Source organism: Myotis yumanensis, unplaced genomic scaffold, assembly GCF_028538775.1.
Source record: "Myotis yumanensis isolate MYYU_CA2020_CCGP unplaced genomic scaffold, mMyoYum1.0.hap1 SCAF_14, whole genome shotgun sequence".
NCBI classification, from domain to species: domain Eukaryota; kingdom Metazoa; phylum Chordata; class Mammalia; order Chiroptera; family Vespertilionidae; genus Myotis; species Myotis yumanensis.
The window spans coordinates 23,476,983-23,491,332 of record NW_027223765.1 but is presented as its reverse complement, the minus strand read 5'-3'; the positions used below and the strand labels follow the sequence as shown (position 1 = coordinate 23,491,332).

Sequence of the window (14,350 nt, the reverse complement as noted above, 5' to 3'; positions counted from 1 at the left end):
AGGACATTGAAACCATTGTTATAATTACAAACCTTATGCTTGAGAAAGCAGGGAAAAGATTGAACATTTTAAGTAGAGTCATGGGAGATATAAAAAAGACTCAAAAAGAACTTCCAGAGATCAAATTAGAGTGTATGAGATGAAAAATGAAAAATGCATGGGGTGGGAAGAATAGCAGATCAGATACTACAGAAGAAGAGATTCGTTAACTTAAAGACATAGCAACAGAAACTCGGAATCAAAAATGGGATTCAGAGAGGAAAAGAGTAAGCTACTAGTAAGTGAGAGGCTTTATTAGAGTGTGGCTTCTAATTGCAGGTCCTTTAGGTCTGCCCCTGGAACCTGACTGGTATATGGGACCACTGGGAATTTCCTTTCCTTTAGGACAGCTTTAAACTGCCATCCCATGATTATGTGCTGGGTGGGGGAGTTCTTTTAGGGCTGATGCAAACTCTAGAGCAGTGGTTCTCAACCTTGGCTGCACATTAGAATCACCTGGGAATCTTTTTAAAATCCTGATTTCTGGGCCTCGTCCTCCGGAAAGTCTGTTTCTTTATTACTAATGTTGTGGCCTCATCCCATAACAAATTCCAACCCCTGGCCCATGATTCCCAAGACCTTTCCCTGCTACATTTTTTCCTCAGCACTTACCACCATTTAACCCACTGTAGATTTTAATGAATTATCTGTCTCTCCCACTAGATTATAAGCTCCAAGAGGCACACATTTTGGTCTGTTCTATTCATTGCTGCACTCCCAGTCCCCACAACAGTCTGGGCACATGGTAGGTGCTCATTAATATTTGTTGGTTGAACGAAGTTTTACAAATGAAGGAGCATGCCACTCTGCTTCCAGTAGCACTCCCCCTCAGTGGCCAGCACATAGTAGGCATTCAGATGCTCTTGTGGGCAGGGGAGCATCATCCCCCCCCCCCCCCCCCCCCCCACCACCCGCTTTCCTCATTTTCAGAAGGAACAGGTAACAGCTGTGTCTGGGAAGGTAGGAAGAGTCCGGTCTAGCTTCCCAGATCACCTGTGGGAGGCTGAGGGTGCAAATAGACAGCTAGCTCTTCGCATGTGCAGCCTTTCTGAAATCAGGAGGGAATACTCCTTCCTGCCCCTGTGGGTGGGGCAAGAAGTCTTCCTAGGAACAGGATTCAAATCTGTGCCCCTGGCATGTTTCTGTTTGGGTCTGGTCCTAGCAGTGACGACTTTAATTTTCCTCTGGAGCTGTGTTCCATGGGGTGTGCAGAGCCTGGGAACAGTGAGGGCATTAGGACCAGGAGCGAGGCGCATGCCTGGCTCGGGCTGTGTCTGGCAGAGGGCTCCGGGCTGCGCGCGGAGCTATGTGTGAAAGGAAATCAGGCACTGCCTGCCGGCTTCTCATCTGTTGATCTGACCTGACTTGAAGCGTCCAGCACGACCGCTGTCAGCACTGCTGGAGGGAGGACTCACCAGCTCCCCCCGGACATCGCATAGCAACCTGACCACTCGTGCAAGGGGGGAAACGAAACACATGGGATTAGACACCTGAGCAGAATGGAATCATTGCTTTTTCCCAAGGAGAAAAGGGGGCCAAACAATTTAATTTGAAGTCCCCGTGAATGGGCTTTTCGAAGGCAATTAAAGAAACCCACGCAGAGAGGACCCGGGGTGGGCCTTGGGTCCCGAGGCTTTCAGACTGTAAGTGGGAGCTGGCCTTACACACGCTGTTGGTACATGGCAGACGGCATCAAAGGAGCAGGTGAAGTGATTGTCCAAAAACTTCCAGGTGGAACCAGGAGCCCAGTTCTGCTGCAAGCTCCACGGATCCTGGAGCAGGAGGCGACAGCAAACTTGAACATGACCTGTTGCATTTGGCAAGTTCCGGCAACATGCTCCTAAGGAAGCGATGCAGGCACGGACCATGCAGACTGCAGTTCCTGCTGCTCTTCCTGATGCTGGGGTGCGTGCTGCTGATGGTGGCTGTGCTGCACCCTCCCCCGCAGGCCCTGGACCAGGCCGTCACGGCCCAGGCCGCTGAGCACAGCCCTGACGCTGGGTACCGCCTGGACTTTGGGGAATCCCAGGAATGGGTGCTGGAGTCCGAGGATGAGGACCAAGACTACGGGCCCTTGGAGGGCCTGCCGCCCTTGATCTCGTTGCGGGAGGATCAGCTCCTCATGGCCGTGGCCTCACCCAGGGTCCGAAGGAACCAGAGCCAGGGCAGGAGAGGTGGCAGCTACCGATTCATCAAGCAGTCGAGCAGGAGGCTGGACCAGGAGGCCGCAGAGAAGGACTGGGGGGCGGAGGAGGAGGACGAGGAGGCATCTGAAGAAGATGCGCTGACCACGCTCAGCCTGGAGGAGACGCTCAGCGCCCGCATCCCCCTGCAGAGGGCGCTGCCCGAGGTACGGCATCCGCTGTAAGTAAGGCCCCTGCTTCCCCTTTGCCAGGTACTGGGGTGCTATCAGCAAAGGCGGGGTGCAAGCGTTCTGCACTTGCCTCACTGTCCCTAGGGCAGCGCCTCACTAGGTGTGGCCCCTGGACCAGCAGCAGCAGCATCACCGGGAACCTGTTAGAAAAGCAGCCTCAGACCCCGCCCAGACCTCCCTGAGTCAGAAACCCTGGGTGGGGTGCCGGGGTCTTATCTAACCAGCCCTCCAGGTGAGAACCACCTTCCTAGAGAGCAGAAAGGGCGCAGCTCTTAGTTGCTCCATCTCTTCCCCACCCTGGGTTCTAGTCCTTCTGTCTCTGGATTAGCAGGTCAAGCAGCTTTATCTACAGAATCAGAGGGGCCCTGGGCAGATGTTCTCCAAGGCACCTTCCAGTTCTCACACTGTGGCTCCTGTCCATTTTGATATTATGGTTGTTGTCAGTGTTCGATTTTATTTTGGATCAAAACAGCAATTGCAGCTAACACGTGGGTGGGTCTTGCCATGTGCCTGGCTTTAATCTAAGAACGTTTCACATATTAGCTTACAAGGGCCTTACAACTCTGTTGGATGGGTGCTAGTCTTACCATCATGCCTATTTTATAGGTAGGAAAATAAGGCACAGAGAGGCCAAGTGACTTCCCCATAGTCACACAGTTAGCAGGTGCCAAAGCAGGCCAGTCTGCCTGAACCGCCACTCTATGCCACCCTCCTTGGTCCACTAGACTATAAAGGGACGATTCCAGTGCCCAGGAGCACTGATGCCATCTAACCCAGCAGGGGGACCGCACCCTAGGAGCAGGGTGCAAAGTGAGATGACATGCTGGCTGTGCCCAGGAGATGACGGGCTCATCTTGTACATGCCTGCTTCCTCCCCCGCCTCCCACCATCACCAGGCTGGCTGCAGAGAGGGGAGCAATGCAGCTGGTTAGTGTGGGTGACCTAGGTCCCTACCCTATGAGCCACAGGTCTTCCCAGAGCCCAGAGAGTTTCCTGGGAAGCAAGCCCCGCCCCCCCTCCACCCCTCCTGGTGAGAGGATCCGCGTAGAGCAGCAGTTGGGAGCAGGACCGCGAACTCCTCGATCCCTCATGGGGTCCTTTCTGCCTGGCTACTCGGCCACTCACTCTCAGGATTGTGCAAATGCAAGACAGCACATGGGAGGGACACCTCCTTACACTGTGTGCCTGGGTGTCACACTCACCTCCCCCTCGTCCCAACCCTGCTGTTATGACTTCAGGTCTTGGCTTTAAAAGCCCTTTTCAGGAAACTCCCAGGCCCAGCCAGGCCCAGCCCCTTGCAGTTTTGTGCTCTCTGGAGTGTTAACTCATCATACTCATTACATCTGAAGCTGAATGGGCATTGATGTGTTGGCTGTTCAGTGCCTGCTTCCCCTGCCATGCAGTGAGCCCACAGGTCCCAGCACACAGTAAAGAAATGATCGCTGAGTGAGTGAATATAGTTTTAAAATTCTGTTCATACATTTTTTCACTGGCCTAGAGCAAGAATGAGTATCCTCACTTTGTAGAAAAGCAACATTGCCTCAAACAAAAGGTCTCTGGTTACCAAAGGGGTGTGTGTGTGTGTGTGACTATGTGTGTTGCATTATGCAAATGTGCTGTGCACATGCATATCTGTGAGTGCATTATGTGTGTGTCTGTGCATGTGTTGTGTGTGCTTTGTGTGTGTGCATGTGTTGTGTGTGTATTATGTTGTATGTATATTGAATGGGTTGTACATAGTACATGTGAGTAGTACAATATGTGATGCCCATGTGTGTTGTGTATGTGTTGTGATGTGAACAGGTATGAGCTGTGCCATATGTTATCATGTGAGTATGTGTTATGGATGAGTTAGTATTTATATGTGTTACAACATGCATGATACATGCATGTATTATGTGATGCGATGTGTACATGTGTCACGCACACATGTATGTTTTGCAATGCAATGTTTGTTTTTCATGTTTTTGTGATATGTGTGTACATGTAATGTTGTGAGCCTGTAGCAAGTATATGATGTGCTTGTGTGTATATTGTGCAAGTGTGTGCATTGCATCTGCTTCGTGTGCATTACAAATGTATTGTGTGAGTGATATATGTGTACATGTGCAAATGTGCTGTGTGTATAATGTATGTGATGTGAAGTGCACGGATGTGTTGTGTGTATGGTGCAAGTGTGGGCAAATTTATAGCATGTGTATGTGTATAAAAGTGCTGCGTGTGTCATGCTGGTGGTATGAAGTGTGTGGGTGTGTGCTGTGCATGTGTGTGGTGCAAACATGGGTACATTTTGTGTTGTGTGTGATGTGTACGTATGTATGTGTGCATGTGTGTGTGTGTGTGTGCACCATTTTAGAAGTTGCTTCTTCAAGCCAGGGTAACCAGTTCATTTCAGTTTGCCTGGGACTTTACTGATTTTAGCACTGAAAGCCCCTATAGGTCCCAGGCAAACCCGGACAGTTGGTCACCTCACCCCCAGCTTTCCAGGGTTCTCGCAGGACCACCGCCCCTCCCCGCCCCCCTCCCACCACCAACCAGCTCTGTCTGGAGGTGTGAGGCGCCCTCTGCTGGCTGCAGCTGGTCCGTGTAGCCTGTGCTGCCCAAGACTTGGCTGCACTTCAGGCACTGGAGACGCCCCTTCCCAGCAGCCCTCTAGAACACATAAGGGATTCTCTGTAAGGCGAGACAATAACCGCCCCCCCCCCCCCCCCACACACACCCCACACACACCCTCCCTCCAGGGTGACAGGACTCCCCTCCTCCCACCTCTTTAAAACCAGGCCAAAATAGACCCATAAAAGAACAGATGTATATTAAGCACCTACTATCTGCAGGCCCTGCACTGCTGCTTTCTCTCCAGAACCAGAACACTAGACATCCCACAGCTCTGCCCCTGCTGTAGTGAGCCACGCACCACCATCAACTCCAGAGCTTCTTGCAAGCCCATCCTGACTCCTAACCCAGACAATCTCCGCTGACCCCAGTTCCCGCACCACAAGCCCAAACAGGCCCTGGCCTTTGCTCATTTCACGCGTCCAGGCCACAGGCCTTTGCTAAGTACCTGTAGGGTCATTGCTGGAGGTCAATGAAGATGGGGCACAAGGAGAGTTACCAATAATGCAGAACCAACACAGAAAAAATCAGTGTAAAAGATCAAAAGGCAGTCTCTCTGGAAGGAGAGGTAAAACTATAGTGAACATTTATTGAGCACATACTATGTGCTAGGGATTCTACCAAATGGTATTCGTTTGTTTAATGTTCATGACAAGCCTATAAGGTAGGTAATAGCCTCTCTGTTTTATGGATGTGAAATCTGAGGCACAGAAAGGTGGAGGGACTGGGGCCAGGTTATGTGACCAGGTGTGTCTGACACCAAAGTCACGCTCTTCATCTCCATGTTGTACTTCCTGGGCAAGTCACATGGGCCGGAAGCATCTCAAGTTTTTCCATCTATAAGATGGGGAGCACTCACACCGACCGGTCCCACAGGGAGAACAGCAGAGTATGTTTATCACTGAGGAGTTGGGAGCCACCTGGGCGTTTCATCACAGGGCACAATGAAACACAGTGGGATGGTTTTGCAGTGAGTGTGGAGGAGAGGGTCCTGGGGGCAGGGGCAGGCATGAATATGTAGATGAAATAAAAAGAAGGGCCCAGGATGGAGCAGGCTGAGGACTAAGATAGGCTCCGCCCTTCAATGCTGCTGTCAAAGGTGTTGACAGCTCTCAGCACTCTTCCAGGCTTAGCTCTCCTTTGATCGTCCTGGAATCCAGCGTAGGACAATTGATGTCCTGGATCAAAGAGGATCCCAATGGAGAAAGTGCTTTGTGGTCTCTCCTCCAAGCAGTGGCTGCATCAGAACACCTAGAGGCATGGCCTCCACTCCTACAGTTTCCGACTCAGTAGGTCTAGGGTGGGGTCTAGGAATTTGACTTCTGTGAGTTCCTGGTGAGGCTGCTGCTGCTGACCTAGGACACTCTTGATGCTGAGCAGGTTGGACAGAGACGTGCTTCTCAAACTGTACGGTGCATGCAAATCACCCGGGCATCTTGTTCATACGCAGGGTCTAATTTGACAGGCCAGGGGTGTGGCTCAAGGCGCTACATTTCTATCTCGCTCCCAGTTGGTACCAGCACTGCTGGTGCACAGACCATACTTTTGATTAGTAAGGGGCTACATCACTGGTGCCCGAAACTGCATGCGTGTTAGATTCCCACAGATTGCTTATTTAAAACGTAGGTTTTCAGACCCGGCCACTGCAGACTGCATAGTTGCGAGTTGGAGCCCAGAGATCTGAATTTTTAGAGGTGATGCAAGACAGTTTGGGGAACCACTGGTATACGAAGTGAGTGAAAGTGAGTGGAGAGGTAGTAGAGTTCTGGTAAGTTCCATGGAGGAAGTAGTGCTGGGATTGGAAAGTAGAGAAGAGAAGCAGAGAGGAAGATAGTCCCCCTCCTTACCGGGGGTTTTGTACTTGAACATAAATGTCCTACCTGCTTCCATCAACTTGTAAACTTGTGTTTGTGGTTGGGCCCATGTTACCCTGGTTTATATACTCACATTGTGACTAAATCAAAGTCACATGGAACAGTGGGCCTGGGGTTGAATCCTGGCATCACCTCTTCCTGTGTGACTTTGTATAATCACTCAACCTCTCTGAGCCTCAACTGTAAAAGGGAGGTAACACCCTTGCATGAGGTTGTAGCTCAAATCAGACAAAATGTTGATGAGTTTTCAGCCAGGATTCAAGTCCAAACAGAAGTTGCCCTTATCGTATCCTTGGGCATAGGACCCAGGAGTGGGCTGGAAAGATGGAGAAAGGTTGAAGCAGGCAGCTGTGGGCTTCACATCATTGTCCTTTCTCTGACCAGACAATTATGTTCTGCTCCTGGGGCTGCTAAATAAATCACAAACTCAGGGGGCACACTGGAATTATCTGGAAAGTCGTAGAAACTGCTTACATATTTCCAGGGGCCGGGATCAGAGCAAGGCCAAGGTTGGCCAGAGTCCCTTCAGAAAGGGGCTGTGAGACTTCAGAGGAGGGGACTTCGTGCCCCTTACATGACTTGTCTCCACTGTGAGGAACGCCAGGCTGGCCGCATCAGCCTCAACTGCTGGCTCCAGCCCTCCCCACACTTCTCGCTCATTCGTAAGCTCCTTTGTCCATCCCTCTAAGGCGGGGGCAGGAATGTCAGGCCTGTGGGCCATATAGGCTCATGAAATCATTGGTTTTAGGGTGAGTTGATTAAATGTTTGACCAAATACCAGGCTAATTTTTAAGTTGATAATTTTGTATGGCCCGAGAATGATGTTATCAATATCCAAATGGCCCTTGGCAGAAAAAGAAATCCCTACCTTTGCTCTAAGGGATCATCTCCAGGCTGGGTCCCAGCCCTTGTCCCCCAGGGCCTGGCTCAGAAGTTGGTGTTCCCAAGATGAGCCACATCAACTACAGCCCAAGATGGGCTGAACATTTCCTCAGAATGTAGGAAATTGGCTGTAAGGTATTACTCTCCTGTTGGTATCTGCAACCAGCCTATACATTCCTTGAGAGCAAGAACAGTGTCTTCTTTCATTCACTGAACAAGTATTTATGTAGCAGTTATTAAAGGTGAGAAGGTGAGCAAGACCCAGCCCGGCCCCAAGGAGCCTGGGGGACACGGGGGGAGGGGTGGGGGGGATACAGACAAGCAGCCAGGCCGTTACATGGTGGGCTCAGAACTGAGATATGGAAGTCCCCTGAATGAGGCGCTCTGCTGATCTGGTAGGAGCTGGGGGTCAGTAACCCCAAAATAGCCTCAGAAAACCTTGCAGAAACCTTTCTACTGTGGCCTGGCAATGGGAAGGCGGGGGGCGTTGGTGCCACAGCCAGGCCATCTGGTGCAACGCTGTGACTCACTCTCTTCCAGTCACCATCCAAATGCATTTTCTGAGCTCACAGGGGATCCTGGAGCCGCATGAAGAGAGGGCAAGCATCTGTGCGTAAACACAGCCCGTGATCTGGGAGAATGAGGATACAAAGCTAACATTTCCTGAGCAGCTCTCTTGGGCCAGGATGATCCCCTTTAATCCGGGCAGCACCCCCGGGCTGCAGAAGGGTATCAGCATCCTTGTGCTTGTTAATTTGGGGTTGTAGACAGCAGAGCCAGGATTCAAAGCCAGGCTGATTCGATTCCAAAGCCCTAGATCTTTCCTCTCCCCTGCTGCCACTCAGAAGATGGACAAGTGAGGTCAGACTGGGCCTTTGGACACGTGGGTGTGTGTGTACAAACTGAGGTAGTAAAATATGTACCAGCTATCTGGTTGAAGGACAAAGAAAGTAGCTAGCCCCATTGTTTAACAATGAAAGTACATATTTATCCAAGGCTCCTCTCCATGGTCACGTGTGCAGTGCCTCATTGGTTCTCTCAGCAGAGCTGCAGTCCAGGTAGGGCAGGGGGACCATGCACCCCCACCTGGCAGAGAGAACCTGAGGCTTGGAGACCCTTAGGCAGAGCCAGTCTGGTTGTCATTCTGCCTACAGGTCCATCATCACAGGTGCCTTTAGATGTTGGAAGCTTGGAGTCCTTGAGACAACCCCTTTCAAAAGCAAATACCCCTCTGAGGAGAGATGTGGTTTTAACAGCTAAAACCTAGAAAGAAGACCCTTGAAAAGGTATTTTAGGGAAGTGCCCTTTGTGAACAATTGCAAGCCACACCTAGTTCCATGTATCAGGTTATTATACTGTGGACTCACTCAAAATCTTGTACAATGCCAAGCAAGTACAGAGCTTCCTATTCCCCTGGATGAAGGAGGGAACCAGCCTCCTGGCAGAGGTAACACCATGCACCCCTTCTATCCAACCATGAGCCAGCAAAGCAGAAAGTGCATGACAGCTCTGAAGGGAAATATCCAGCTTTGCCATTTATCGATAATGTGGCCTTTAATGAGTATTGCCTTCTAACGAGCCTCAGTTTTCCCATCTGTAAAATGGGGTAAAATAGCCCAAGCCACAGACTTATTACAGGGTGAATATGCTCTTAAGTAAGTGAAGGGCCTAGCACAGTGTCCGGCACGTTGTTGACATTCATAAATGTCTAATCCTTGTCCCTTCTTCAATAATAATAATAATAATAAACATTTATTATGTGCCCGGTGCTATGCTAGGTTTTAGGAATACAAAAATAAAGAAATATGTCCCTGCCCTTAAATGGATGACAATTACTATTCCTCGGACACTTATGTACGTCATCCTATGTAGGTCTCACAACAGCTCTAAGAGATTGGTAACATATCCTTCTGCTGTAGGCGGCGAGAATGGCACCAGGTGTTAGACCGGTGGGGTCAGACCAAACCTTGGTTCAGCGACCTCAATACTTGGGTTCTGGCTAGGAAAGAACTCAGAGTCCAGACCCAAACTATAAGAAAACATTTACTGGGTAAATTATGGGGGTAGACAAAGTAATTCCTACAAGAAATGGGCTTAGGAAACAAGCTATAGAGGTAAAGGAAGGACCCTCCGAGCTTGGGACTGAGGAAGCTAAAGGTAATGTGCCTGGGCCCAGGAGGGGGAGGGTAAGGAAAGGGGGAAGGGGAGGGAAGGGAAGGAGAAGGGAGGGGAGGGGAGGGAAGGGAAGGAGAAGGGAGGGGAGGGGAGGGGAGGGAAGGGAAGGGAAGGGAAGGGAAGGGAAGGGAAGGGAAGGGAAGGGAAGGGAAGGGAAGGGAAAGAAAGGGAAGGGAAGGGAAGGGGAGGGGAGGGGAGGGGAGGGGACACTGGGTCCTCTGTCCTAAGGGTTTTAAGGGTGGAGGTTTTAGGGGACGTCCCCAGCAAAGATCTCAATAGAATATTCAGCAGTTTTCCAGGTGTGTCCTTTCAGAGTTGTGGTCTCCACTGATTGATTGGCCAGCACTAGACCATGTGTCATTATTCAATGCAGCTGATCCTGATGTCAGCCATGGCTGATTTTGTTGCTTATCTGGGCCTGGAGCTGAAATACAACTGAGGCCTAGATGTTATCAATAGGGAGGAAAAGTCACCCTGGGGGCGAGGTCCACCCTACAATTGACTGTCCATCGCTAGGCACCTGGGACTTTCCATCCTGGTGACCTTCTGTTTCTGGCCCATTGTCCTTGCTCTGCTCATGTCTGTCTAACTGCCTATGACAATTCATTCCCATCTTTACAGATTAGGACAGTCATCTGCTAAGAATGGTGGCAACACCGTTCCACTCTTCTGAGAAAGGCGTGGATTAAACACTGGAAAGGAGCTCTTGGGCTCCGAGGACTGAGAGGCTGGGAGGTGGTACACGGCACTGCTGTGGGGGCGACCTGGGCTCTCTGTGTGGGGATTTTAAGAAAACTCAGGGAGAGCTGTAGAGTTGGGAGGCGAAGCATGTGGTTGGAGCAGCCACAGCCAGGGCCTGGGGAGTGAGTTCAAGGACGTTGGACACTTTCTATGGCCTTTCTTCCCATGATCCCCAGTTGTTGTCCCTGCAGGTGTCTGCAGCAGCACCCTGAGGACAGTCTGCCCACGGCCAGCGTCATCCTCTGTTTCCACGACGAGGCCTGGTCCACCCTCCTGAGGACGGTGCACAGCATCCTGGACACGGCGCCCAGGGCCTTCCTGAAGGAGGTCATCCTCGTGGACGACCTTAGCCAGCAAGGTGGCTGTGGGCTTCCTCCAGGCTCCACCAGGCGGGAGGGAATCCTGGGGGGTTCCCATGCAAACACGGGGGTCTGGAACCTGTTTAGGAAAAGTTCCCAGAAGCGGACCTCCAGATGAGAATTCAGGTGCAGGTAATTCATGACTGCAGAGCCCCCGGGGCCACCAGTTTAGAAATGAGGGAACAGGATAGAAACCGTGAAGAAGACGAGCAAGGTGAGAGTCTCGGGAAGGTCGCTCCAGCCTGGGCCCCTTGGATCTCTCCCCTGAGCCCTGACCTCCTCACAGTCCCACTCACTTCCCAGGTGAGGAAACTGGGGTCCAGAGAAGAGAACTGACCGGAGCTGAGTTATGCCAAGTGCAGCGGAGTCAGGCCCAGAGCCCCAACCTGCAGATTCTGCTCGAATGTTTCCACTGGCAGGAACTCAGGAGTGGGGACCAGCCACGGCATGGCTGAGTACCTAAAGGACGATGGAGACAGAGGAACCCCCTGCCTGACTTCCAGGGCACCGGCTCTCAAGAATCGCTTAGCAAGCTTGTTAAAACTGCTCTCCAGGCCCACCCCAGAGCTCTTGGGCCTGGTATTGGGCTCAATACTGTGTAGTTCTAACAAGCTCCCAGGTGATGCCGATACTGCTGGTCTCTGGACCAAACTTTGAGAGCACCACTGCTCTAGTCTTTGGCTGGGGCCGGAGGACTGTATTTCTGGCTCAACTAAATGGCCTACAGAGCCCTTCCTGGCCTTGTGGGGAGATCAGACTGCTCCAAGGGAAGCCAGGCACTTGTGAGGTCTGCAAAGTGCTTTCTAAGGGGAAAGACAGAGGACAGGACAGAGTGGCCAGGTGCCTCTGTTAGTTCTTCCGAAGTTCCTCATGCTGGGAATTCAGCCAGTCTGGCCCTGGCAGGGAGTCAGATTAGCCGGAGGCCTCGGGAGTGCCCGGGGTTACTGAATCCCGTCAGCTGCATAGTAGGCAGACGAAAGAGTAGGTCCTGGACTAAGCTGGGTTGGCTGGTGAATGTGTTCAGAGTCTCCAAACCCTCAGCTGGGGCCGAGTTCTCTCAAGAGCACACCTGTGGTCCCTACCCCGTCAGCTGATGAACTGGGGAGACTTTTCTTCTCCTTTCGTGTGTAGAGGCAAAGGAGCTGGGCCCTGGGGATGTGAGCTACCTCCATTGTCCTCAGCTCCTTCTGCTTTCCTTCTCCACACACGGAGTGTGGCTGTTGGCCTCTAATCACAATGATGCTGCTCTACCTCTGGGCATCACATCCATATTTTGGGCAGGAAAAGAGTGAAAAGGCAGAGACCAGCTGAGTTTAGAAAAATTCGGTAAAACAATAGTTTTTTCAGAATCCCCTTATTTGTATATTTTTACCAGAATTGGGTCAAAAGGCTACTTACTAGCAGCAAGAAGTCTTGGTAGGTAAGTGCTCCTGGCTGCTCTGAACAGAAGCAAGATTCTGTTAATACAGTGGAGGAGAGAATGAATGTTGGGGAAAAGGACGGTCATTGCTCAGTAGAGGGGTGTCACGGAGGGACTGGTTCTCAGACGTCCACGTTCAGAAATTTTAACAGTTTCATGAATAGAGATCCTCCTCTAGGGAATGAACTTGCAGCTAACAAACTTACCCAAAAATTAATTACAAAGGAATAAATCAGCACAACATTTACCACTGAGAAATGCACCAGTCCAGTGGTGAAATGTTGTACTGACCACGGCCCTGTCGGTTCCAGGACAGCTCAAGACCGCTCTCAGCGAGTATGTGGCCAGGCTGGAGGGGGTGAGGCTGCTCAGGAGCAGCAAGCACCTCGGTGCCATCGGGGCCCGGATGCTGGGCGCCACCAGGGCCACTGGGGACGTGCTGGTCTTCATGGACTCCCACTGCGAGTGCCACCCGGGCTGGCTGGAGCCCCTCCTCAGCAGAATAGCTGGTGACAGGTAATCACCCACTGGGGTTTGGGGAGCCAGAGGTGGGAGGAGGGAGAAACGGTCTAGGCGTTGGCCTGCGGACTGAAGGGTCCCTGGTTTGATTCTGGTCAAGGGCACATGCCTGAGTTGCAACTGGGTCCCAAGCAGGGGGCGTGCAGGAGGCAGCCGATCAATGATTCTCTCTCATCATTAAGAAGCACAGGGAAGTCAATAAAAATATCTTAAATATATTGAGATATATTTTGAAATCAATAAAAATATATTTTTTTAAAAAGTACTGAGTTCAGGGAGGGCAAATAAGTCATAGAGATAGCCACTTGACAGCCGGGCTATTCCCTCTGCTCCTTTATTTGGACATTTAGGAAGTCAGTATAATATCATTAAGCCTTATGTATACTAGTAACCCTACTGGACTCTTTTCAGATGCCTCAGGCAGATATTTTTGGCTCCATTTCACAGGGCAGTGGGGGTTCAGGGAGGCGAGCAGGTGTGTGAGGCCTGCACACACTCTGGAGCTGTTAGACACACTCCGGGTCTACTGCTCTTTTTATTGTATATGAATTTTTAGAAAAGAATTGGAGAAGTGGATTGGGGAGAAACATTTAGTCATGCCCACCCCTGGTTGTGAGACATGCGTTAAAACAGTGATTAAAACCAGTCCCTCATGATGTCTGCTTCTCACATCGGCACCATTTTCACAGAGCTGGAGATTTCTCACCCTAGGCGGAGGGAAAAGAACTTGGCAATACCTCTGTTTCCTCAGCTATAAATAAAACGGGGCTTCCTGAGAAGGCTTCCATAGTTAAGAGGTGGTGAGTCCATAAAATTCTAATTTCCTGGCTCTTCCTCTTCTCTCTCTCTTTCTCTCTCATATCTCCCCACTCCCCCGTGTGCATCTGGTTCTTGATCCATCCTGGCTTGGCTCCTTGCTCAGGTCCAGTGTTCTGTGATCTGACGCCTGTGGGTCGCCCCACACCCTGTCGCTGCTTCCTGTGCGCTCGGTCTTCTCTGGCCCCAGCGTTAGGCTTGCAGGCCTTCACAGGTGAGGTCTGAAAGAAAAGTAGCCCAACGGGGTCTGCGTTCTCATCTCTTCCCACTGCACAGAGTGATGCTCTGTGTGCTGTGGCCTGGGAGAGCGCCCCCTTTCAGGGCCTGCTTTACTCCCCCACCTCCTGTCAAGCAGAGCAAAATGGGAGAAGCCATCAGGCACAGCTCCTAACAGCTGCTGCTCTTTGAGAGAGCAAAGGGCCCAGCTGCCTCTGAGGCTCCAGGCAAGAGGCGTCTGTCACTAGGCGAGGACCTGTTGCCCCCACAGCAAGGAGAGGTCTTTAAGAGCTTTCATTAACAAGGTTGAGTGGGAATGGTG

General features: G+C 51.2%; 1 protein-coding gene across 2 annotated transcripts in view; it reads left to right on the top strand.

Moving 5' to 3' along the window:
- Positions 1–1,233: 1,233 nt before the first annotated feature.
- Positions 1,234–14,350, top strand: part of GALNT15 (polypeptide N-acetylgalactosaminyltransferase 15) — a 31,159-nt gene continuing 18,042 nt past the window's right edge. For both annotated transcript variants that reach the window (XR_011473678.1, XM_070433356.1), the window contains exons 1-3: positions 1,234–2,403; positions 10,890–11,056; positions 12,789–12,993. Coding sequence is in view for 1 of the 2 variants with exons in the window: in XM_070433356.1 (XP_070289457.1) it covers positions 1,874–2,403; positions 10,890–11,056; positions 12,789–12,993 (902 nt within the window). In the remaining variant the exon portion in view is untranslated. The remainder of the gene's footprint in view (positions 2,404–10,889; positions 11,057–12,788; positions 12,994–14,350) is intronic.